Source organism: Malus sylvestris, chromosome 16 (genome assembly GCF_916048215.2).
Source record: "Malus sylvestris chromosome 16, drMalSylv7.2, whole genome shotgun sequence".
Classification (NCBI taxonomy): Eukaryota; Viridiplantae; Streptophyta; class Magnoliopsida; order Rosales; family Rosaceae; genus Malus; species Malus sylvestris.
In genome coordinates this window covers 1,280,031-1,303,604 of record NC_062275.1, presented here as the reverse complement: position 1 = coordinate 1,303,604, position 23,574 = coordinate 1,280,031, and the positions used below count along the sequence as shown (strand labels likewise).

The 23,574-nt window shown below is 40.5% G+C and overlaps 4 protein-coding genes across 10 annotated transcripts; all 4 read right to left on the bottom strand.

Annotated features, from left to right (window-relative positions):
- Positions 1–46: 46 nt before the first annotated feature.
- On the bottom strand, positions 47–7,177 carry LOC126607241 (nuclear pore complex protein NUP155-like). 7 transcript variants are annotated; one of them, XM_050274761.1, is made up of 12 exons: positions 6,823–7,177; positions 6,275–6,444; positions 5,979–6,105; positions 5,117–5,379; positions 3,309–4,956; positions 3,002–3,214; positions 2,617–2,861; positions 1,927–2,514; positions 1,203–1,542; positions 860–1,078; positions 395–723; positions 47–298 (listed from the first exon to the last, which is right to left on the bottom strand). In XM_050274761.1, exons 1-12 carry the CDS (start codon positions 6,979–6,981, stop codon positions 181–183), a joined length of 4,419 nt encoding a protein of 1,472 aa, XP_050130718.1. In that variant the 5' UTR covers positions 6,982–7,177; the 3' UTR covers positions 47–180. The 7 variants fall into 7 exon arrangements, with proteins under 7 accessions (XP_050130718.1, XP_050130719.1, XP_050130723.1 ...); XM_050274762.1 differs by having other exon boundaries at positions 1,482–1,542; positions 6,823–7,173; XM_050274766.1 differs by lacking the exons at positions 6,275–6,444; positions 6,823–7,177 and adding an exon at positions 5,547–5,668 and having other exon boundaries at positions 5,979–6,106.
- Positions 7,178–8,291: 1,114 nt separating this feature from the next.
- LOC126607249 (E3 ubiquitin protein ligase RIE1-like) lies at positions 8,292–11,187 on the bottom strand. The gene is made up of 5 exons (XM_050274778.1): positions 10,446–11,187; positions 9,620–9,739; positions 9,192–9,324; positions 8,935–9,090; positions 8,292–8,755 (listed from the first exon to the last, which is right to left on the bottom strand). The coding sequence occupies exons 1-5, from the start codon at positions 10,988–10,990 to the stop codon at positions 8,594–8,596; spliced, it is 1,116 nt and encodes a 371-aa protein (XP_050130735.1). The 5' UTR covers positions 10,991–11,187; the 3' UTR covers positions 8,292–8,593.
- Positions 11,188–11,954: 767 nt separating this feature from the next.
- On the bottom strand, positions 11,955–16,507 carry LOC126607243 (cleavage and polyadenylation specificity factor subunit 3-II). The gene is made up of 13 exons (XM_050274770.1): positions 16,406–16,507; positions 16,118–16,304; positions 15,957–16,029; positions 15,759–15,876; positions 15,581–15,654; positions 15,311–15,447; positions 15,064–15,127; positions 14,746–14,811; positions 14,538–14,607; positions 14,148–14,252; positions 13,677–13,818; positions 13,461–13,557; positions 11,955–13,309 (listed from the first exon to the last, which is right to left on the bottom strand). The coding sequence occupies exons 1-13, from the start codon at positions 16,428–16,430 to the stop codon at positions 12,476–12,478; spliced, it is 1,992 nt and encodes a 663-aa protein (XP_050130727.1). The 5' UTR covers positions 16,431–16,507; the 3' UTR covers positions 11,955–12,475.
- Positions 16,508–18,501: 1,994 nt separating this feature from the next.
- On the bottom strand, positions 18,502–22,687 carry LOC126608063 (microtubule-associated protein 70-1). Its single transcript, XM_050275824.1, has 11 exons — positions 22,135–22,687; positions 21,937–22,022; positions 21,415–21,480; positions 21,132–21,302; positions 20,879–21,049; positions 20,565–20,720; positions 20,324–20,470; positions 20,141–20,212; positions 19,528–20,046; positions 19,258–19,445; positions 18,502–19,069 (listed from the first exon to the last, which is right to left on the bottom strand). The coding sequence occupies exons 1-11, from the start codon at positions 22,376–22,378 to the stop codon at positions 19,030–19,032; spliced, it is 1,860 nt and encodes a 619-aa protein (XP_050131781.1). The 5' UTR covers positions 22,379–22,687; the 3' UTR covers positions 18,502–19,029.
- Positions 22,688–23,574: the final 887 nt, after the last annotated feature.

Sequence of the window (23,574 nt, the reverse complement as noted above, 5' to 3'; positions counted from 1 at the left end):
TATTTTCTTAAAAAGAAAAAAAAAATTGTTCAAAAAAAAAAAAAAAAAAAAAAAAACTAAAGTGTCATTCCTTGTTCATCGCTGCATCGCTTTTGCAGAAAATTACAACATAATTTAAAAGAAAAAAATGTTGTAAGTAAAAAGAAAATTTTCGTACACTGTATATGGTACAATGAACAATCAAAACCGATCAAAAGAAAAGGGACTTATCAGCGATTCTTCGAGTTCTCGAAAGCCATGGTAAACAGCTTCAGTCTGGCTTTGTGGAAGGGCCAACCTTCGTACCTCCGTCATATACCTGAAATTTCACGTACAGCAGGAACAAAAGAACTTAACCTCGGAACATAATCATAGATTGAAACTCTTAACGATGTTTAGCGAAGAAAATGCTTACCTGTTTGCTGCACCTGAGATCTTATCTCGAACCCCTTGGTTGAGGACTGCGGTTTGCTCCATCGAAAAAGTTCCACCAAAAATTAACGAAGCTCCAGTAGCACTAGTACCCATTCTCTGTGCAAACACAGACATTGCCCACTCTCGGAGTACTACTAGCACTGATCGGAGAAGGCGTAACCTAAGGTTTGGTGAAGGCAAAATAGCACCACTCGTCAACAGTTGGTCATAAGTGTTCAATACAGGCTCAGTTGCACCCTTGCATGCAGCAAGAAGAGCCCTTGCCACATCTTCATCCCCAACCGATTCAACCCCTGATTCCAGTCGATCCTACAAAGACATGAAACAAAATAAAATGAAAAATCACGTAACTCTTTAATTTTTTAAGTAATCAAACTTCTATAGCTACTTGTGCCTGCGTGCATATATGAGTTAGAGTTTGTGTGTGTGAGTTTCTCTAATATACCATTGCAGCTTTCTCGAGGTGTAGACACAATGTGTCTAAGGGTAAACCAGCTCCATCTCCAGGATAAATGTGAGAACCAACTCTCTTCAAAACTGCACAAGCTTCAGCAATGCCACCCCTTGAAAGAGCTTGATCAATCAATCTAGCCCAAGTCTCCCGTACGATGCTACTATCGGCATCACCAGAATCGTATGCAAAGTATAGCATTTCTAGACATATCTGTGTGCAGCAGAGGAAAAGCAAAAATTCAGTTATAAATGAAAACGAGATTTCCCCAACTCATTAAGCAGTAAGGTGCAATTTGAAATAACAGAGTGATTGACAAGCAGAAGAAACCAAGTACCTCCCAAAATTCAAATGGAAGAGCGTATTCATTGTAGAGCTGAGTTATATTCTTTAAATCTAATGATAGCTCCTTGGCCTTTTCTCGTGCAATAATTGCAAGATTGGCATCACCAGAAGTTCCGCTTTGGACAGGCTCCAATGCATCAGGCAAAGCTTCTATCCTGGAAGCAAAAGCCTCAAGTTCCTCCTTGATCTTTATCTGAAAACGAAGGACAGAAAGCTTTCCTTCCAACAAATCTAACAACCCATCATCATAAGCACTTCGAGCAGAACCTACCATGCCATCATTGTTACTTGCATTTTTTGCCTGTAGGACTGCATTACTTAGGTAATGATACCTGGAATTGACAAAAACCATTACTTAGGACGACGGTCGTACCCAGTGCACAAGGCTCCCGCTTTATGCAAGGTCTAGGAGAGGTGAATGTCGGCTAGCCTTACCCCCATTTATGGAGAGGCTGCTCCCAAGTCTCGAACCCGAGACCTACCGCTCATAGGCGAAGGCACTTGCCATCGCACCAAGTGCGACCTTACCCCCATTACTTAGGACGACGGCTTGCACTAAAAACTCCCAACACAAACACAAAGAGACCCAAAGAAAAACATCACAAACTATTTAGCTATATTTTCTGGTAAATATAAAACCCTGTTAGAGTGTTTGGAAAAGGCACCACAACAACTCGGGTCTCCAGTGAGAACTAAAGAAGGACAAATATGTTAACCTCTGATCTAGAGCGGGAACATCCACCGTGTCATTTGAGCGCCTCTCTGCCAGTCTCAGTAATACACGAGCTGCAAGCAGATGCTGCCTCTTCAAGACATAATACCGTGCCAACAGTTCAGAATATTTGGCTTGATGGGATGGGATGCTTGTTCCTGAGTGACCAATTGGAGAACCGGCCAATGTTACCCCAGAAATAGCACTTTCTAGAAATGGCACCAAATCAGGACCTCCATACTCCAACAATGCATTTTCAAGGCCCAAATCAATCATAGCATGATATAAATACTCGTGAAATAATCTGTCAGGGGACTGAATGCCCAGCTGAACAATCTGGGAAATATATTTGTTCCGAGAGACCTGATCAAGGACAGATCGTGCAGCAGGCCTCAAAGGAGAACCAAACTCCCTCTGAGAAGGCTCGCCTTTCAGAGAACGCAATGCACTGATGACAATCTCATAGCACTGTTCACGTTGAGCAAGTGCATGCTCTCTAACTGCTGCATCAATTTGGTCATTAAAAGCATCACCAGCTGGGTCAAGAGCCTGTGCCTTTTGTAAAGGCAAGCGAACCACTGCTTCATAAAACCTGCAACATAATCAATTTTAGGTCTAAGACATAATGACCTAAGTATAGACAACCAAACAAAACAGCACTGGGCAGCACTGGGTTTAGTCCCAAGAAATTGACCTCAAATCCTCAAACCGTTTGCAAACAGTTCGCAAATCAGCAGATTCTGGAACTTTACTTAAGAAATTGAAGGCTTCTCTAGCAAGACTCTCCTTCTCAGGATCTGGAGTTACAGCAGCTCTCTCAAGACACTCCACAGCTAGAAAAAACTTGTAATCAGACTCCTTATAATAGCTTGGACAGCCTTCCCGTAATCTCCCACTAATATCATCTACTGGCCCCCTGCCATCAGGACTGGTATAATACTGGAGCAATGAATGACAAGAAAATATCAGAATGAAGAGTTGCAATAAATAAATAAATAAACCTGATAAACAAGCAAGGGAAAGAAAAGGAAACTTTGCCAAAGTGAGATTCCTCAATGTTAAAAGTAAAATTGCATTACCTCCACAAGTGCAGATATTAGCCTTGTCACAAGGTGGTCACCTTCCTCCGAACAAACTAACTGATGAAATGTCATTCCAATTAATTTATGTCTTGTGTTAGCTTCAAGCCCCTGAACCAGGCGTGTGACATGGTGCTGTGAAAGAAGCTGGAGCAGAAACAGGGCTTCACTGGATCTAAGAATTAACTGCCTGATGCATTCCATTGCCCTCACCTGTAGGATAAAAGATAAATAAAAATTAGGAAAAGGAAAGAAAAAAGACTGTATAAACAAACACCTTGGTACATTAAATATATAAGAAAACTACCTCCATTGCTGCTAGTTCAGCAGGACTATATGGTAATCTCTGCCTTTTATTAGACATACCACCTTCACTGAACTCAGTGTTCCTTGAGTAAGCACCGAATAAGTTCCTCACCATACCACGGTCACCACCACCTAATTCTGAACCAGCTCCATAAAGAATAGAACCAGTCAGATCTCCTAAACCAGCAACACAACCATAAAGTCCCCTCCTTTGGCTCCTTCTGGACCTCAAAAAATTCTCTAGCGAACGAATCTTGTTTTCAAGGACTTGCATAGCCTCAAGAGACAGTCTGCATACGACTAACCCATCTTCTGACATAGTATCTGCAGAACCTAAACCACCCTTTATAACCATGACAGGAAGTTCCCACAGAGGAAATAGCAACCTTGCAGCGCACAAACAGAGCCCTTCATGTGCACCTGAAAACACAGGCTCAGCCTCCTGAACAACTTGCCCCATGCTGAATCCCCCAGCAGTTGTTCTAGTACTAGATAATGCACTGCTACCCCCAAGTTGTGGCATCCCAACTAATCTTGGGTCTTCAAAAGCTTCAGCCGCCTTCTGTGCAACAACATTGCTTACAAGAGTTTCTGAATGTACTATCCTAGCTGCAAGCATTAGACACATTGCAGCAGCCTCACTAGCTCCAAAACGATTGAAGAATTCTTCTAAGATTGACCTGGGGGTGTTGGCCTCAAACAACCTCCTCAGAATGTCCACAGGTCGATTGAAAACTATTTCCATCATTCCCATAGTACTGAAAACAACAACACGCCTCCTTGGCAATATATGTTGGATTGAAAGGTCTCCTCTGGCCCAAAGCTTTCCAGATACCTTTTCACAGGACTCATCCAAGCCTTCATATCCACCGTATTCGATTTCTGAATATAGGGACAGTACAGTTGTTGCAGTATCAGGCAAGGGGAAAACATCTGCTACAGAAAGCATTCGTCCTTCAACTGGTAAAGAAGATACGGATTCCCGCAATGCCCGAGAACTCCTTGAACTTATCCCTGAAGTACTTAACCCAGTTGACTGTGCGGTTGAATCGCGGCTCACAATGAGAAGAGAAGATGTGGTTGCTGGAGATGAATCAGAAAGGACAAGAGTACCAGCACAATAATGTCCTGCCTCAACCTTTAGGGAGAGATCATCGTTCTGAGATCTACCCGCAAGAGACATGCTTCCAAAGGCAAGTCCACCACTGACCCCTAGCGGAGGAGAAGGCCTTGTCGTCACAACTTTTAAACATGTAGGTTTATAATGGTTTGTATTGAACCCACCAAGATTACCACTAGATGGAGAAGTGGTAAGATACATCCTTCTGCCATCTGACAAAACAGCAACAAGGTGTAGAGACTTGGATTCCAGTGTAGACAATGGTGATATGCAGACTATTGATGACTTTGTCAATCGATTTGAACTTCTAGGTCCAGTTGATTGTCTACCCCCATATTGATCCCTCTGATTTATCAGATTCCTTTCTTCTGCCACTTTCTTCAATGGCCCATCAGCATTTTGCCCCACAATATACACCTGAAGTTTCATTTCTTCAGTCCGTGCATACAGGATGTGTCTTTCATTATCAAAAACCATTTCAACAATGGGGTCAACAGCTCCAAACTTAAAAACATTAGGTACTACCCATCTGAAAAAAAAAAAAACAAAAAAAACATGTCCTGTTAATATGTTATCTTTGAAAAGAATATCCAACTTCAAACTTTTAGGTGGAAATTGGAAAAACCACCAGCATAATTATAACTTTGAAGAGTGCAAAGAAGGGAAAAAAATAAGATAGTCCAACCAACCTTGAAATAACACTTCCTATACCAGCAGTCAGACAAACTTTCCGACAACGCTTTTGCCAGCCTGATCCAGTCGTATAATGTAGCTCATAAATGTGCCCATCGCGCCCAGCAAGGAAAATACGACCCTTGTCAGTACACGTGATACATGTCATTGTGATTCCGTCAGATGGTACTGTATACTCTGGCAATGGCTGTAGTGAGACCTCTGCATATGGATCTGTGCCATCAGCCCCTCCAGAGCAACATACTCCTACAAGATTTAACTGATAAAAGGCAGAGACCAGTAAGGAAAACTACAAACTTCAACCTATAAATGGTTAAAAGTTCTATGCTACAAATTAAAAGAAACCCTTGATGGCAAGTATCAAAAAGAAGATACAGCTTAAACAAAAGTCAATGAAGTCAAAAACAGAAAAATAAAAATTTGTACCTAATTATTACTGAATATTCAATTCGCAAGTTAAATATCTTCTAAAGAGAGAGGCAGACCAATACTGGAGACTTCTGCCAAGCCATACCCATGTCTCCAGATTGTTTTTTCCAAGACTCGAACTGCAACCACCAACTTGCTTAGGGAAAACTCTATCCTTAGTTTAGATAAACAAGTATGTCTTAGTAATCCAACTTATAAAAATATCTAAGTATAATTAAAAGCAATGTATACCCACTGGTAATAATTTTAAGCAGTCATCACTAACTTCACAGGAAAAAAGTAAGAAATGAAATTCTAAAGCGGCAATTAATCTTAACACCACAATCTATGTGGGATCAACTGGGCAATGCCTGGAATTCAGTTTTCAGTTGTAGGAATTGTACCTATGGGAATATAGACATAAAATAAACCAGATAATAACCAACATACCTCAACAGGGGTTGCTAAAATCAAAAGATACTGAATAGCTTCAATGAAAACACCAGGTTTAGATTTAGCAAGGCCAACAGCACAAATAGCTTGATCCTCCCCACTATATTCCGGACATTGTCCATCCCTGATAAATAGAGAATGTCAGGGGGATTTAATAAAAGTGTGGAGATGAAAACCATGGACCAGTGGTCAAAAAGCTACAAGTATGATGCTAGTTATGATATCCACACCTTGAAATTCTTTACTTTCATAGTTTTTCTATTAGTAGTATTATCATTTGACTATACACTCACCACTTGTCGACACGCCAGAGAAACAAGGAGCTATCTACTGATGCCCATGCCCTACGAATCTCGGGAAATATCCCACATAATGAATTTCCTTCCCCACCAGCTGCATTGTATCTTTCAATAAGTACCAGAGGCAACTCCCAATTATCCACCACCTCAACCAAAGGTGGCCACTGCAATGGAGGTAAACATCATTGTAAAGCTTTGGAGAAAAGAACTGAATAATACACTTAGTGATCCACCAGTGCGGTAGTGCTGAATAACCAAAAAAAATACAATAAATTCAAGAAGTTCTATCATTACCAAGTACAAAGTTAATGCCGATGCTTCAGTTCAAGAACAATGATCCAGTTCAAGGTTATACTAACAATAATTGGTATGCAATTATACTTGGGAATATATACTTCTCAAAGATCAAATGCAGCCATACGAATAACAAAGGCGAAAATCTTACAAGAGAAACAATGAGCCTAAAACTAATCTGAGCCATAAATATAAAACTTCTACCACAAAAATCGAAGATTTTAATTCGCATAAATTACGGAAATTACCTCTCTGGGATGAGTAGAATAGGGGTGACTGGCGTATCGGGAAGCTTCTAGGGCTTCTTCAAGATCGAGCTGCGACGCGACTTCACGGCCAATGCGGTCGCCGACGACGAGGCCCGCATGGGTGACATCGCGCATAACGATTTCATCCTCCCAGGGCATGGCGTTCGAAACCCTAGCACTTTGAACGGGCAAATTTGAGAGATTGAAACTCTTCCAGGGAGGTAAAACTGAAATGTTGAGCCGGTTTTCCCTCCCTTTCTCGGGAACCAAACAGAGGAAGTCTTGAATTCGGGAGCAAAATGTTCACACGGCTACGACAGACATTAGTTGCAGTGCGGGGGAAGATTTGTAAAATAGGATTTTGGGGAGGCTTTCTTTGTGGCGGGCAATTTAAAAGCTGCTTTGGAATAAACCGGAGGATCCGTTTCAGCCTGATTTTCATGGGTCTCGCAGTTATGGTGTGGAAGATTATTATTACATAATTAAACATGCATTTGGATTCTCATCAAATGCGAATTTGAATAGCATTATGGTTAGCTCACTCAATCATCCTCTCAGTCTAAATAATATTATTTGTTTAAAATAAAAAAACACATGGGGACTTCTATTATTAGGACGGACTATGAATATATGTATCTGGTACAATCGTTAAGTGATTGGGTGCCTATTATGTAATCCAACAAGAATTTTAGTCGCTTGTTTATTTTTAATTGGGTGCCTGTTATGTTTTTCTATTATAAAAAAAAAACGTTATTCCTTGTTTTATTTAAGGGACCAGTTAGTGGTAAAACAACGACAATCTACTCTCAAGGACTAAGAAGACACATAAAGTTATATCAGCTTCTTCTTGGCTATCAGGATCAACAATTCGGATCTGAAATTCACCACAAACCACTAATCTACCTCGTAGCGGTTAGCCTCATTCCTTTTTTATCTTGCACATGTGAGACGTTTTTTTTCCTACAAAGATTAACAGGTTTAACTCCTGCAGTGCTAGTAAAGGTTGGTTGAACCCACCGCTGCGTTTTCCGGATGAAACTTGTCGACACAAGGTCTGTAGATCTTATCGGCGACCTTTCCCTTTTCGCAAAGGTTTGGAAGCCAAGGGCTTCCAGTGGCGCATATAGTAGCGTACAAAGGTATTTGTTGTGCGGATTACGCGAGTTTGGCTTGGTTTTATGTCTACGCAGTGCTACGACATATTCAATCAATTCCACTGTTTGTTTTGTGGTATGTCACGCTGGGTAGCCACGCACTGCACTCAGATTTAGTTCGCCGGGCTACCGGGAACTATACAAAAGGTTCATGTGTCATCTTTTGGTCTTCTGGAAGTCGTAAAGTTGCACCGACACGGAAATGCAGTTGCAGGAAAATGGAGGAGGAGGAATCGCACGGGTCGATTCGACTGAAGCAAGCAAGAATCACAGCTTGTGTAAATATGCAAAACAATCGTTGAACTCTTAGCAACCTCGGAACAACAAACATGAATACATAAACATCCAAAACAATCGTTTTTCCTTGCTCGGAAAGGAACCCAATGTAACAGATTAACAAGATTTTGAAGCCTGTTACCTGTATCTCCATTTTTTGCACAGGCGTGAAACCGCACGGACAAAAACTGAATGAATCAAAAGCGACTCCAAATGGCCGGAAAACAGACAAAATGATGTCCAGTTTACTATGCTGTAATTCATATCGATAAACTATTTAAAAAGCTTTGCAGACTTCACAGTTTCTGTACATACGGCACTTGCAGTGTCCCATCGATCCTTTAAACCGGTTCATTTCCCTTGAGAATGTTGAACTTGCAGAGAGGACATGTTGCATTCATTTTAAGCCATTTCACAATGCACGTCGCGTGGAAATGATGGTTACAGGGAAGCGTATGAAGCTCTGTCCCATCCTCATACGGGCTGAGACATATACAACACTCCTGAAAAGAATAAAAGGGAAAAACCATAAATCTTTAAAGCATTTAATTCGTCAGAAATTAAGACGTTGCAAATGCAATAATACGCATATGTAGACATATATCTGACTTGCTAAGTAGGACAAATGGATTTTTTCACTAATGACTGAAATGTAATTGCAATGCATAATGCCATAACATACCGCATCCTCAGATAAAAGAACACGCTCAACTGCTAGGTACCCACTGCTTGTTTCTACCGGAATCATTTTCCCAGCTCCAACACTAGGTTTTTCCTCACTGCTCACTCGAAACCTGTATTTTGGCAGAATACTGAGATCTGATTCGGACGCACCTTCCTACATTGTCACACCAAAAAAATAGCCAAGAATAAGCAATGACAACTCCACCATTTTGTCGAGAAAATTTGGAATCATAGTTATAGGTTCTCTCTTCATACCTGTCCTGCAACGGCGTAAAGAATTGCAATGATGCATGGCAAACAGCAACAAAGAGCAACTCCAATCAAACATGCCAGGACAACACAGAAGATGGCAAAAAAGACATCAAATGCCAGAAAAACCACAGCCAACCTGTGCAAATTCAGAAGCAGATATAGCAGTTAGAAGTTGACGGTCACTATAGTAATTAACAGTAAGGTTTTCGACGTGATATGCCTTCCTCCAGCTTCTGTATTCACCGCTAACATTATAATGTCATAACTCCACTTCTGGTGAAACTAATAAATTCCTAAAGAACCATTTGTTGAAACAGATTAAATTACCAAGTCATAAAAAAGGAAATATCTCCATAAACACAGCCAAACACACATGATGCCTATATTTTCAGGTCAAGGAACAAGTCTCGATAGATGGATTACAGAAATACCAGTACAAATGTGGAGCATTTTGCAGAAGAACTTCACCACCAGAGACTACCCAATAGAAACCAACTATCCACCAGAGAAATGACACCATTGTATTCACTGTTTCGCATCGTTTAGAGACGCTAGGCCATATAAAACAGTTTATAGGTCAGCAAACATGATGAAAACTCTAATTGCAGATAAGGCTAGGGCCTGGAATCAAATACCATAGAAAGCAATCATAACAGCGGTCAAATCGAACAAGAATGCATATGTTGCTTGCATCATTTCCAAACAATATGAATACTAGAGAGAATTATGAATTATGTCTATATTGGAGTTTCGATGGTCGAGTTAAGTTGGGGTTTTCATAACAAAGCCATCATAGCTGCGGGATTAAAACAATGTTATAGGACCGTCTCTTGCACTGATCAACTTTGACACCAGTTTCCAGTTTAAGGTGCTTTTTCAACTTTCTTCTTCTTTCTTTTGGGTCAAGTTTCAATCCCATTTCTTCAAACAGATGGAAATAAAGTAGTCTAAGTATATTCACTAATCTCCAATTTAATACATAATATTATGAAACAGCAGCCCATTAATCAGAATTACTAATCAATTAAACTGCTTTCTACCGTCCAATTTGAACTCCATAAATTCCAACAAAATTAGTAGTCACTTGGTACTATGACCTAGTGGTATTCCCCTTCACTTCAGTTGTAAATGAGTGGTATTATGTTCGATTCTCGCGAAATGTAAATTTGAATCACATTATTACTAACCTGACTACCACTCTCTTTTAGCGTAAATAATATTTTTTGTTCAAAAAATAAAAAGCAAGAAAAATGGAACCTGGAGCGAGTGAAATTCGCCAATTCCCCGGCTGCTTCTTCATCGTCGGTATCAACAGCATCGATATCGACCTGGTGCTCCTCCTGCTGGGCCTCCTGGTTCCTCCTACTAAGCCTCCGAGCAATATTATTCCTCCTCCGGTACTCCACCCACACCAGCACCACGTGCACAATACACTGCAGCACATACCCGCAGATCCACAGCCGGATCGGCGTGTTAGGCCGCTCGTCCTTCGTCCAAAACAGCATCACCACGGACACCACCACGAACGCCGTGTTCCACATCATGTCGAGAGCCACGACCGGCTTCGAGTACCCCCAGTCGGCGCGCCGCTCGTCCAGCTCCCGCGCCGCCGTCTCCCGCACTAGCATCGACGGCCCCCTGCGCCCGGTAGCCCGCCCCAGCAGCATCGCCAGCATGGCGGACCGAGCGGTCGGGGAGCCGAGGTCGGACGACTCGCGGCCGCTGCTCCCCTGGCGCGAAACAAGAAGCGGCGCACGTGACTCGGCTTCCGCCGCCGCCGCAGCTGAAGATTCCGACGCCATGTTTTGTGATGGAAATTGAAATTCAATTGGCGATTGCTATTGGGAGAAAAAGAAAGACATGACGATTAATTTATAATTTCAATAAAATTTGTGGAGTGCAGACTGAATTGAGTGGGATGGAGAGAGTGAGTTGACAAAGATGGAGGAGGTGAGGGATAATTCAGGAATTTCCAGAGTCTGCGAGGTCTCGAAGTCTCAGAATCTCCACGACGCTGTGCTTGTGCTGTTGAATGGCAGGTGAGGGTTTTTGCTGGTTTTTTTGGTAATTTTACGCCCATAGAGTCCTCCGTTGAGTTTGTTTTTTGCGCCAAATGCCAACGCACCACGACGCCCTTAACCGCTCCGTTTGAAATCAACTTCTTCTTCCCTTTATTTCAATTTCACTATATTTCAATTCCTTTTCAAAAATTATTCCTTTTTTTTTTCTATTTTTGAATCACACTTTTTTCTATTTTTTCCATATATGCTATATTTTTTTTCAAAGCTGATTCTGTTACCATGTGAGAATAAATAAGTGTTTAATAAACTATTGTGAAAAAAGTATAACAAAAGCGAAAAAAGAGACGAAGGCAAGATTTTTAACATAAAAGTTTTATTAATTGGTACCATTTTTTTTCTTATTAATTGATATCATTCACCTGCCTCCTGTAAAAAAATAAAAAATAAAAATTTTAAAAGCATGGGCGAACTGCTTTTGTTTCTACTATTTTACACCCATTAACATCAATTTTTTTAAAGTAACTTCAAACCAGCCCTTCATGTGGGTCTTTTGGTTGAAACTTATGAACACAATTCCCATTTGATAAAGAAGCAAAAAACAGGTGGTTAATTCATGACTTTCATGCTTTTCATGCATTTTTACTGTGAAAACCCCATCCAATAAATGCAGGCGATCTACATGCATACACATATTCATATTTTGAACGGATAAATAAAGGAACTAACTACTAGCTTTCTTTCGCCATTCAGTACTACAGTCTTATGGTATTCCTCTTTACTTGCAAGTGATAGATTTTAGGTTCGAATATCTCATGGATGACGAATTTAATACCAAATTAGGTTGCCCATCATTTGGTTAGCCAAACCCCCTTCCCTTAATGTAAAAATATCGATATACTCGGAAAAAAATAAATAAATAAATAAACCTACTAGCTTCCTTACCACTCACCCACCTACAAGTCAACGGGGTCAACCAAACAAGCAGCAGCTGCAGCATCCAACCCAGAGAAGTCTCCAAAAGGATCTACCACCACGTGCTGATAGGGTTGGACAACACGCGGTTTGTTCTCTGATAGCGGCGCACGATGTGTCGTACGTTTGTTCTCTTCACACGTGCTCCTCTCGAGATCTGCCACCATCTGAAACGATCTCAAGCCAATAACGCTCTGTCGTGTGCTTAATATTCTACTATAATAGATTATTAATTTGAGACACTGTCACCGTGACGTTCCAAGGGTAAATAAGTCCCCGACCATCGGGGACTGCCTACAGGGTAGAAGCCCCCTTGTTTTGCTCATGCATGGAGAAGTTTTGACAGATTGAAATGACTTGCCATGCAAGCTTCTCATCTGCCATTGCCCAACTGCAGCAGAAATAAACTGCTTCTTCAGATTTATTCCGAACGCCATGGCCATCCAGTAATCTGTGAGGGCAGTTTTCCTTCAAGCAAACGGATGCGCGAAACGATGCCACTTCAAGGTGATCCTCAAAGTCTTGGATGTTCCCCTCAGAAAACTCATTTGAAAGTTTCGCAGATAATCTGCGGAGAAGCCGAGAGCCTCTCTCAGATTTGCAAAGCTGATCGTCGTTTCCAGAAGTGCTTTTGGCCTCTTTCAAGTTGCCAGTCTGAACAAGGCAGCAATAAGCAAATTGTACTTGGTGCTTTTTCTCTCCTAACATAAGCATAAGCTCCTCTTGGTGTACTACCTTGGTTTTTTTGCTTTTCTCCATAACCAAAACCCCTTCTGCTGCCCTCTCATCGCTTACTTGCAGTCCTGGAGTCGAATTTCTGGTTCCCAAACTCAAACCATGTTCATCTTCTGAACTTCTTTTCGAGAACTTGAAGTTTGGATTCGAACAGCTTTGGATGAACGTGTCGGAAGCTACTGCTTTCGCGTAGTGGGTTGATGGGACTGACACGGTCTCATTGTTTGCAGGGTCGTAACACTGAATTCCCAGCTCCGACTGGATTTTTCCTTTTAGAATCGCCATCCTCGGCTTCTCGCCATGAACAAGTATGACGTGCTTAGGGGAGAGAAATTTTACAAGATCCATAATTCCTTTGGCGTCTGTGTGAGGACTGAAAGACAACTGATGAATCTGGTAACGCCAAAAGAATGTATAAGACTTGTATATGTAAGCAACAATCAAAATATCAAAAGCCAAACACTCCAGAAAGTGATTTTCGCACGCAGATAATCACACTCTGTAACGGGACTTAAATCGAAACTCAAGGAATATAAAGGTGAACCTGGCATCGAACATCAATTTGTGTGTCCTTGTCCAGATCAATTTTGGTGGGTTTTCCCGACATCAATTTATGCCCTATGGTTCCAGCCACGCAATACCTAGAAAAGAAAAGAGGAACAATGACTGAAAGGTTCAAATTCCAACCCAGAAGTTTAGTACTGATATCTGAGCATAAAATTTGATATTTAAAACATATGAAACAGAAAGAGGCAATTACCCGGGCAGTGTAACAAGATTCATCGCCGAAGGAGCCCAGTGCTTGAAAACCTCAAGTGAAAAGCCACCACTGATCATCCCTGGTGTGGCAAACAGAACACAGGGTCCAGGAGCATGCATCATCGAACGGTCGAACTTGTGAGCTTTAACATTCAAAACAATAAGAGTAAGATGGAGGCCTCGTTAAACAATTAGATATCAAGCAATGGAATAATATTTTCCAGAATCAATTCTCGTAAAGTTTACTTAAAATATAGAGTGATCATATGTGCATAATAGTGCTGAGCAGTTCCCCCTTTTCATGAACATCTTATATTGGTACTTGACAAATTACTCACTCTTAATCTGTTCTGCTTCAATCCCAAAGAGTAAGATTGTATCTTCTTTTTTTCGATTACACGTTGCAACATCGTATCTTGATTTCTCATAAACTACTACTTTAATCTTTCAGCAAGTCAGATAAAAAAAGTACCGTTCTTAAAATCAAAGGCATTATGCGTGGAGTACGTTTCTTTGACTTTCTGACTGGTCCAACTGATAAGCATCTTATAGTACATATTGGCTTGAAGGGTCAAACCTGAAAGAATTAACATCGTCAGTAGAAATTTGATACACCACTATATACCAATAGGAAAATGAAGGCACTCCCAGAAATTGAGAAACTGTAAAAGATTTTCAGGCACGTCGATAGGTTTCTAGAATCATCTCAAAGATTCAATTACCCCTTGTATAGGTCTCAAAATATTCTAATCCAATTGATGTAATTATGCAAGCAATGAAAATTAGCATTTGACAGAAAAGCATACAGTTCCTGCAAACAGTTAATAGATGTGGAGAGGAAAGAACAGCAGCTAGTGCAAACCTGCTGAGAAGTAAATAGGAACCTTTAGATTCATGCGCTCCCAGTAATCTTCCAACAAGATACAGAGTTCCTACAAAATATTAGATTACTTTCCGAACAAATTTCACAAGCAGGGCTCAGCATTGGCTACCAAAACATTAGCACAAAAAGAAACAGAACAAGATAAAACATAAAGATACAAGGAATTAGAATTGGTGTGGCATAATACCTGAGCTCTTCCAAGAGCAAAAGTTGGAATTAGAACTTTTCCACCGGCAGCAACACATTTATGAACCTGAATTAAATTACATTAAAAATAACCAGCAAAACTGCCTTTAAGGGACAAACGCAAGAAAACTTTTGTATCCAATTTTGACTGCCACCAGGTTTTACAAATGAATGCATGCATGAAAACATGTATGCAAATTGATGCTTAAAGCAAGGAGTTGCATATCAAAGGACCGATAGTTTGATTATTATGACTCTCGTAATTCAAGTTAAAACTATAACATGAACTGTTGACACTTCTACTTTATCATTTACTTACAGCTCTGAGAAATTCTCTTTCCCGGGCATATTTTGAATCGCGAATGGTTGTTGCATAAGTGGATCTGTGACAGGAAAATATTAGGAGAAGCCTACTTATAAGCAAGTCCACGGGAAACAAAAATTTCATGCAGCATAAGTTTTGTACCCTAAGTTCGTCAACAAAGGAGATCAAAGAAAAAGTTGAATGTGCAACAATTGTTGAGGTGCAAAGTCCAAACAATATACAAAAGAAAGACATCCCATACTCTGAAATAAGAAGGTCCAAATTTAGTCGGTCAATTTGAGCTGCTCCAAGATGCCTATCTGGTGTCATATTATAGTCTCCTGTGTACACCATAGTGGCGTCTCCCACCTTTGCGTAAAACATTGCCGCTCCAAGAACCTTAGAAGTATAATAAGTTATTAGGACTCAAGGAATGACACATCAAATAGTAGAGGTATAATTCAGTTGCGGTGCACGAAAACATGGCTATCAAGACACAATGCATTCAATATGAGAGATAAACAAGCCTTACATGTCCTGCATAGTATGCACGGATTTGAAGGTCTTTATCAACCTGCACTGTCTGCTTCAGATCCACAGGTATTACTGCATTGAGGAGCCATACAGAAAACACCCCCGAACAACAAAAACATGAATCGGTTCCAATGTTCAAGGAACTTACTACAAAATCATATGAAAAGGTTATGTACCTTTCTTCATGCACTCGGCAATGTGATGAGACGAAAACTGCTCTTCCTCACCCCTTCGCTCCACCATCACTTTTCGATAGTCCTCCAACATTATAGGAGACAGTGCCTTTGTCGGATACTGCAGCACAATCACGAAAAATCATTACAACACCACCACCAAAATATGAATTCACGGAGACATTTCATCGAGCACCTTACCGTCATGTAAATTGGACCCTGATAACCGCAGACCTCGGTGAAGTAAGGAAGAGCCCCAACGTGATCTAAGTGACTGCGTCACCCAATTGCAAAAAATCAACAAATACTGAGCTAACTCGAATAAACCATCAATAATTATAAAAATAAATTTGAGTTCTTACAAGTGGGTGATGATGATGCAAGTAATGGAGTGATCGAAGTTCGACTCGTTCTGCGATTTGGGAATGCGAGAGAAATCGGGGTAGCGGCGGTGGTCGAGATAGCCCATGTGCATTCCGCAGTCGAACATGATTCGCTTCCCATTGATTGTCACCACCACGCAGCTCTTACCGACCTCTTGCCCGGCGCCTGAGTACATCAGAAGATTCAATTTTAGGGCAAAAAAATATTAACAGAAGAAAGAAAACGCAGAGAGAGTATTGGGGAAGAAGGTGGAGGGGTAGAACTACCGAGGACGAGAGAGTCGATGGCCATGAGAATTGTTATGCGCGGGTTCTTGGCGCGCTTTTCAGTTCTGGGCGGGCGATTGATTCGTTTCGTGGTGAGTGTAAATAAAAATAGCCGGAAAACAACGAAATATGTATACAATTACGGGCTTTTATAGCCGGAGGCCCACTAAAGTTAGACACCCAAGCCCACTTATGAAAATACACACCGATTTTTATTTTTCTCGGTGGAGCTGCTTTTGAGTTTTGGTGTTTGTCTTTTGAGAAAATTATAGCAATGGTTTCTCAATTTTAACATAATTAAAGCAATGGTCCATAAACTAAAAATTCATAATCATTGATCTCTTAACTTATCAAAACGTGCATTTATGGTCCTTCTCGTAAACTCCGTCAGAATTTCATCAAAATGACTCATGTTGAAGGACCACTGCTATAATTGGGTTAAAGTTGAGGAACCCTTACTACGATTGGATTCAGCCTCATGTGTGAGGCACCTGACTTATTTTGACGGAAATTCTAACGGAGTTGACTAAAATGACCATAACTGCATGTTTTGATGAGTTAAATAACCACTAGTCATGAATTTTTAGTTGAATGACCATTGCTACAATTTCCTCTTGACTTTTCTTGCACAAGGCAACATTCCAAATAAATTACTCTAATTCTTTTTTTGTTTTGTTGAAAAATTAAATTACTTTAGCGGAAAGGAATGCATAAACTTCTCTTAACCAATGCATATACTACTTTTGACCAATTGGTCTAACCTAGATATTCAATCATCTTCAATGACTGGAAAATATGCCTATACAACTGATCATCTTAGTTTAAGCTATATGTTGCCCTTTCGGCAAAGTTGGGGCCCATTTGCATGGACCTATGAAGTGTCCAAGGACAAGGCAATTCAGATCACTCAAATTACATCTAATGGCCCCCAACCCTCCTCACACAAACTAAGACCATCTCCATCTGAAAGATGGCTAAAGGGCTCCCTTTAACCCTATAGCCCTCCAATAAATGAATATTTTAATGAACAGTGTCAAGCCATATTTCTTACCATCTCCAACCGATGGGGCCAAAGGGTCATAAGGCCAAACATAGCCCTATGACAAAAAACCATCTCGAACCAAAAGGACCAAAGGATCATAGGCCAAACATAATTTATTATTTTAATTGAATTAATATAGTTACTTAAATTAAACTACCTCAATAGTTTTTTGAGATGTAATCTCAATAATTTTTCGGATATGATTTTGAGTAACATGTGTCGCTAAAGTGAGTAACTCTCCAGATTTCTTGTCAATACATAATCTCAATAATTTTTCGGATAGGATTTCGAGCACCACGTGTTGATATGTGAGTAACTCTCTAGATTTCTTGTCGATATGTAATCTCAATAATTTTTCAGATAGGATTTCGAGTGCCATGTGTCAAGATGTAATTGGTTGTATGAATGTTTTTTTTTTAATGTTGTTTATGTTTGAATAACTCCCCCAATTGGTACTAGGGTGGAGATTGTGTTGTTTAATGTAGTTTAAGTTTAATGACTTAGGTAGTTATAGAAAAAAATTAGAATTTTTTATTTTTTAAATTTTGTCCCCAAACAAAAAAAAAATTTCAAATCCAACGGTCACCTGGCTTCAGCTAGCCGTTGCTAGCTAGCGTTATGTTGAAGCCAAGTAGCCATTGGATTTGAATTATTGGGCCAGCCCGGGGCTGGTTGGCTAGTTTGGGCCAACCGGTTGGCCGAATTTCACATTTTTGGCCCGATGAGGCCCACGAGCCATTTGGCCTAGCCCTGGGTTGAAGACGATTTTCATGTAATTTCAATCTATTTTTAACCCCATAACCCTTTGGCCGGATCAGTTGGAGATGGCCTAAGGGCTCCACTTTCTCTTTTTACAAACTAAGTGCCCAAATTTCTTGATCTTTAGGCTTCGGACACCAAGGTTCGGAGAGTGTCCAAATTCATTTGCGTGGTGAAACCAAAACTCAATTGTTAGACATACCGGTAGATCCGTCCCTCAAAAATCCGCTCGTAAGGTAAGACTAAGAGTGTCCAAGAACTTTTAACATGTCTACAAGATAGAGAGATAGAGAGATAAACCAACAGTGGAGTATAGATGAAGTAACACAAGCAACAAAAGATCTAATCTTGATCTGGTTACAAGAATATTAACAAAGCCCTTAACCAACAGCAATCACACTAGCTTCTGCAATTACAAATATAAACTGCAAAACATACAACAACGTAACAAAACCCAATAAGCTACCTATACAACACAACCATTGCCCACTCACGAGACGACGCCACAAACGGTAGGTTAGCCCAAAAGTCAATAATCTTCTTCTTCCCTTTCTCTTTTCTTATGCTCCTCTCTCTAACAAGCACGGGAATAACAATCTACGTCAGAGGCAGGCATTCCGACAACTTCTTTCTCCGAGGTTGCTCTCCTTTACCAGCTTTTGGTGAACACAGTTTCATCGGCATGCCAGCTACTATCTTATAATCAATCGCAGTAGGGGGGAAGGGACAGGATAAAATAAAATTAAAAAGTGGAAAAACGACGGAGGAACAACAAGGCCTCTGAGGATTAATGCCTTTCTGCAGCTGCAAATTTGGATTTTTGTCATTGGGTGCTGCGTGTTAACCCACTTCGTGCGAGACCCCTGCACAGTATGTGAAACATGTAAATCTCTACGAGTTTGGTGAGACCAATAATCACAACAGAGACAACACTATCATTTTCTTTGCTTCAACCGAAGCAAATGGCATATCTTCAATGGTACAACCAAAGTTACCGAACAACTAATGTGATCTGAGACACCACAGGTGGTAAGCGATTGAAATTAAGTACCTTCCAGAGAGCACCTGAGCACTGCTGACGGAACTTTTAGTATGACCAAACCGCTTGGCCCTATTCTCATGTTCTTTGTCCACACGCATGGCAGCTACCTCCTTCTCCATGGCAGCAACTTCTCTTCTCATTTTCTTTGCTTCAACCTCCATTGCTTTAGTCAAGGTATCTACCTTCTTGGCTAACATCTGAAAGACGATAATCATAACCAAACACTTAACCAAGAGTGTACATTACAGAACTAGGAGACTGATAGAAAAGAGTACCGACCTCAATAGCGTCATCCTTGTCTTTCAGGCTTTGATCTTTCTCGTGACCAGCTTTCCTCAAAGCCACAACCTCTTTCTGCAACAAATCATACAAAACCCCTGGGACACTATCCTCTGTATCCACTGTTGAGAACTCAGGCTTATCATCTGAATTTCCCTTCCAGTTATTTTGTGCTTCGCCATCCTTTGTACCCTCACAAGATTGGTTGACGGAGAAACTGGGGCCTGTACCATTCAAGTTAACCTTACCCCTGTCCAATGATCTTGTACCACCATCAAATGATTTTGATGTGCCCTTAGCATGCTTTAACACTGAACTGGTGCTGGAGGTCAAAGACCTGACAGGAGCTCTCTTGGATAAAAAGCCATTGGAAGTTAATTTTGGAGGGTTATCAGCCCCACCCAGGGACTGACGTCGAGAGGGTCCATTGCTTGTACTTCTTCCCTCTGCTGTACTGCGGTTAAGACTGTTACCTCTCACACTCTCCTCAAGCACTTTAAGTCGCATATGATATTTTTCCTGTTAAAAGCAGAGAGAGAACTTTTACTATACATAACACCCCAAATTTAAACTGAAAACAGATTTGGAATTGGTTGCAGAACCAGATTATTACTTTCAATTGAGCTTCAGACTTGGCAGCTCGCTCAGTTATGGCAAGCTTGTCACGAAGTTGCTGCATTTCTCCCTGTAAGAACACAGTTTGGTCATTACGGTAAATGGTGGAAGCCAAACACAGAATTCAGAAAGCCAGTAAGAAGCCAAAAGCTAACCCCAAAAGGAAGATAGAAAACACTACCTGCAAGAATCTCCGTTCCTCCAGCCACTGTTTTACAGGCATCACTTTGTCATTAGCGTCTTTCCACTCATTTGCTACCACTACAGCTACTCTATTTGCTGTTACTTTTGCACGGGCCAACTCCCGGTCTAGAGTTTTTCTTTCCTCCTGAGAAAGAAAACCCAAACCTCTTAAATCTTAAGAATGCTTTCAACTGCATATTACAGGTAAATTGAGCATTTAAATATGTTTGGCGTATTACATTCATCTCCTGAAACTTCCGCTGATAATCCCTCACAGCATTTGCCGCTGCACCACCAGCAAGAACAGCCTCTTCCAACTCCCGCACAGTCTGAGTAAGCTTTTCAACCTCAGCAACCTTTTGTCTATGCATCTTGTCTAAAATCTTATTTTCTTCCTAGCACACAGAAGCAGCAGAAATACCAAATAAATCATACTAGTCAAACAACGAGAGTGTGAAACTACAATTATACAATTCCAAACACTGCTCCCAAAAGGAAAAAAAAATGTCTAATCCACTTTAAAAAGGAAATATCATGCATTATCTTGCACTACCTGACAAATTTCTATCTGTTTCATCAACTCTTGGTTTTTATTTTGAAGGTCATCCACCATGGAGGCCTTAGCCAAGGCAACCTGAACAGTCCTCTCAGCCTCAAGTAAAGCTGCTTCTTTTGATTTGGTAAGGCGATCCAGAGCTTTGTTATCATCTTGAAGCTTCGCAATCTGTAAGAATTAAATATAACTAATCAATTACACCTACAAGTACCACATGAATCGTGTTCTCCTCGGGTAAGAGAGAATGTACCTCTTGCCGGGCAAGCTTTAGCTCAGCCTCCAGAGGTGCAAGAATGGCTTCAATCGGAGGCATATCATCATCCTTTTGAGCAGCATGAACCCTCCGTAGAGTAGCTTCAGCTGCGAACTGAGCAGCCATGGAAGCTTTCTTCTCATCATTGATTTTCTTTATTTCAAGATTCTGCAAAACATTTTTTGGCGATGTAGAATTGTGATAACAAGCATACATAATAGAAACCAAAGTTAGCAACACTTAAAAAAAACTTAAGAAAAGATTCAGATTCAAATCATACTTTGCTTTCTAGAAGTGATTCAGTTAACTTCAGCTTTTCTTCCACCTTTGACAGCTCATCAGTGAGCTGCAATGTAACAAAAACATAGACAAGAAGAAAATTCAGCAACCATTTCGGCGACATATTTATAATTGCCAACGCAATTACCATAACTTCACTCGAATTAAAATACATTTACCCCAGAACCAAAAAAGGAATGAAAACATGTTAATTTCTGAATAGGCAACTAATATGAAAGTTATAGCAGGAAGAACAAGTAGTACTCCAGAAATGGGATCCAAATAATAAAGTAACCATTGCCCATCAGTTAATAGAACTTAGATTCCATATTAACCGTAGTAATTAATCTAAGTCGTCTACTCCGAAAATTTCCAATACATATACCACAAAATTGAAGGGAAATATTGGGCTAAATGTAATGTTCTACAATTAAGGAAAAATTAAGACTAAGCCAATGTTTAAACATAATAGTTGTACGCACACCAAGGAAAAATCAGAGTAATATAAAATGACGAAAATAACCTCTTCACAAGCTTTTTCTCTGGCTCTATCAGAGAGCTTGAGAGCCTTGATCTGAGCCTGTGCCTCTCCTAGCTCCCGGTCCTTATCTGCAAAACACACACAAAAACGACAGTAAAAAACGGCAAAACGACACCAGGAATCTAGGGGAAAACCGACTGCAAATCTCGAGAAAAGCAGCGGATCGAGCCGCATTCGCACCTCTGACTTCATTCTCGAGCCGATTGAGCTCGACCTTGACCGGATCCGAGCCGTGCAAGAGGTTTATCAACTCGTCGCCATCCATACTCGGTTTCCTGAATCCTCTCCTCCGCGAGGAGCTCTTCCCCTCCTTGAACGATCCGGACACCGTCAGCGGCGGCGGTGTCGGCGTAGCGCCGTGAACCGGTCCGTTACTGTAATCCGTCATCGGAGTCAAACCTCCGTCGCCGGAAAACTCCTCCATAGCCCGATCTGAGTGGCGCACGCTCCTTCACATCCAAATGTAGCTCGGGATCCGAAATGCCTAGGGTTTCAAATCGCAGACAAAATACACAGAGGCGCAGATGTACAGAGAGAGAGGAGGATAGAACGAGAGAGTGTTGGAGCTTTGCAAAAAATGATGTGATTTTTTTAGATAGAGAAAGGGAGTGGGTTTTGCTCTTTGGGTTTGATTTTCTCTCTCTAGATTGTGATTTAAATCTGGTTGTGGAGAGGAGAGAGAAAGAGAGAAAGAGAGAAAGAGATTAGATTTAATTTCAGATTAATTAAATAAAGGAAGCTGGGGAGGGAGTGGGGAAGGGACGCTTGGCTGTTAAGCAGACACTGATACTGCAGTCATGACTCTCTCTCTCAGCATCTCGAAAATCTTTCAATCACATATATTCATCGTATATTATGCAATCAATTTTTATCACATACTGTTTATATTTAATTTTAAATAAAAAAATTATAATGATTTCTAATCGTACAAAATACTATGAACAAATATGATTTAAAAATCTTCAGGATGCTTACAAAGATAATCCAATGACAATCCTCTGGATCTCTCAGTATTATTAAGTAAACTTGTTTGGAACTGTTAATAATATTTGATTGCTTTTCGTGATTTTTTTTCATTTTTCCTTTTTGGTTTTCTTTTGGGTTTTGGGCCTGTTGGTCCAGCGAGGCCGGAAGCGTAATACGCACTCTCACGCAAACAGAAAGAAAGGCCTGGCTGGGTAGTGGGTACCGTATACGCACAGCATAAGACCTGCGTATGGTAGCCGCATTTACATACTTTTTTTTTGTCGATCAGATTGTTAAAAGTTAAGAGAATTATGTGAAAAGTAAAAATAAGTGTATGAATAATATGATTCTTAATTTAAAGGGTTTTACCGTATTAAATTTATTATTCACCCATATTTTAATAACATCAGGTGATGGTATAATTATCACGCTCAACAATTTTATTTATGTTTTCTTTCAATTTGAGTCACACTCAAAGTTTTATCGTTGCATACTGTTAAGAATGAGGCACGTTCAGTTTATAACCATATTTAGGGCACGCATAGAAAGAATTTCGTACCGTAAACCTTTTTTCAACAAATGGATGTGAAATGTTATGAACCACTCCAGATTTTTGTGTGTGAAATATGCAAATTGAGAAATCTGAACCACTAA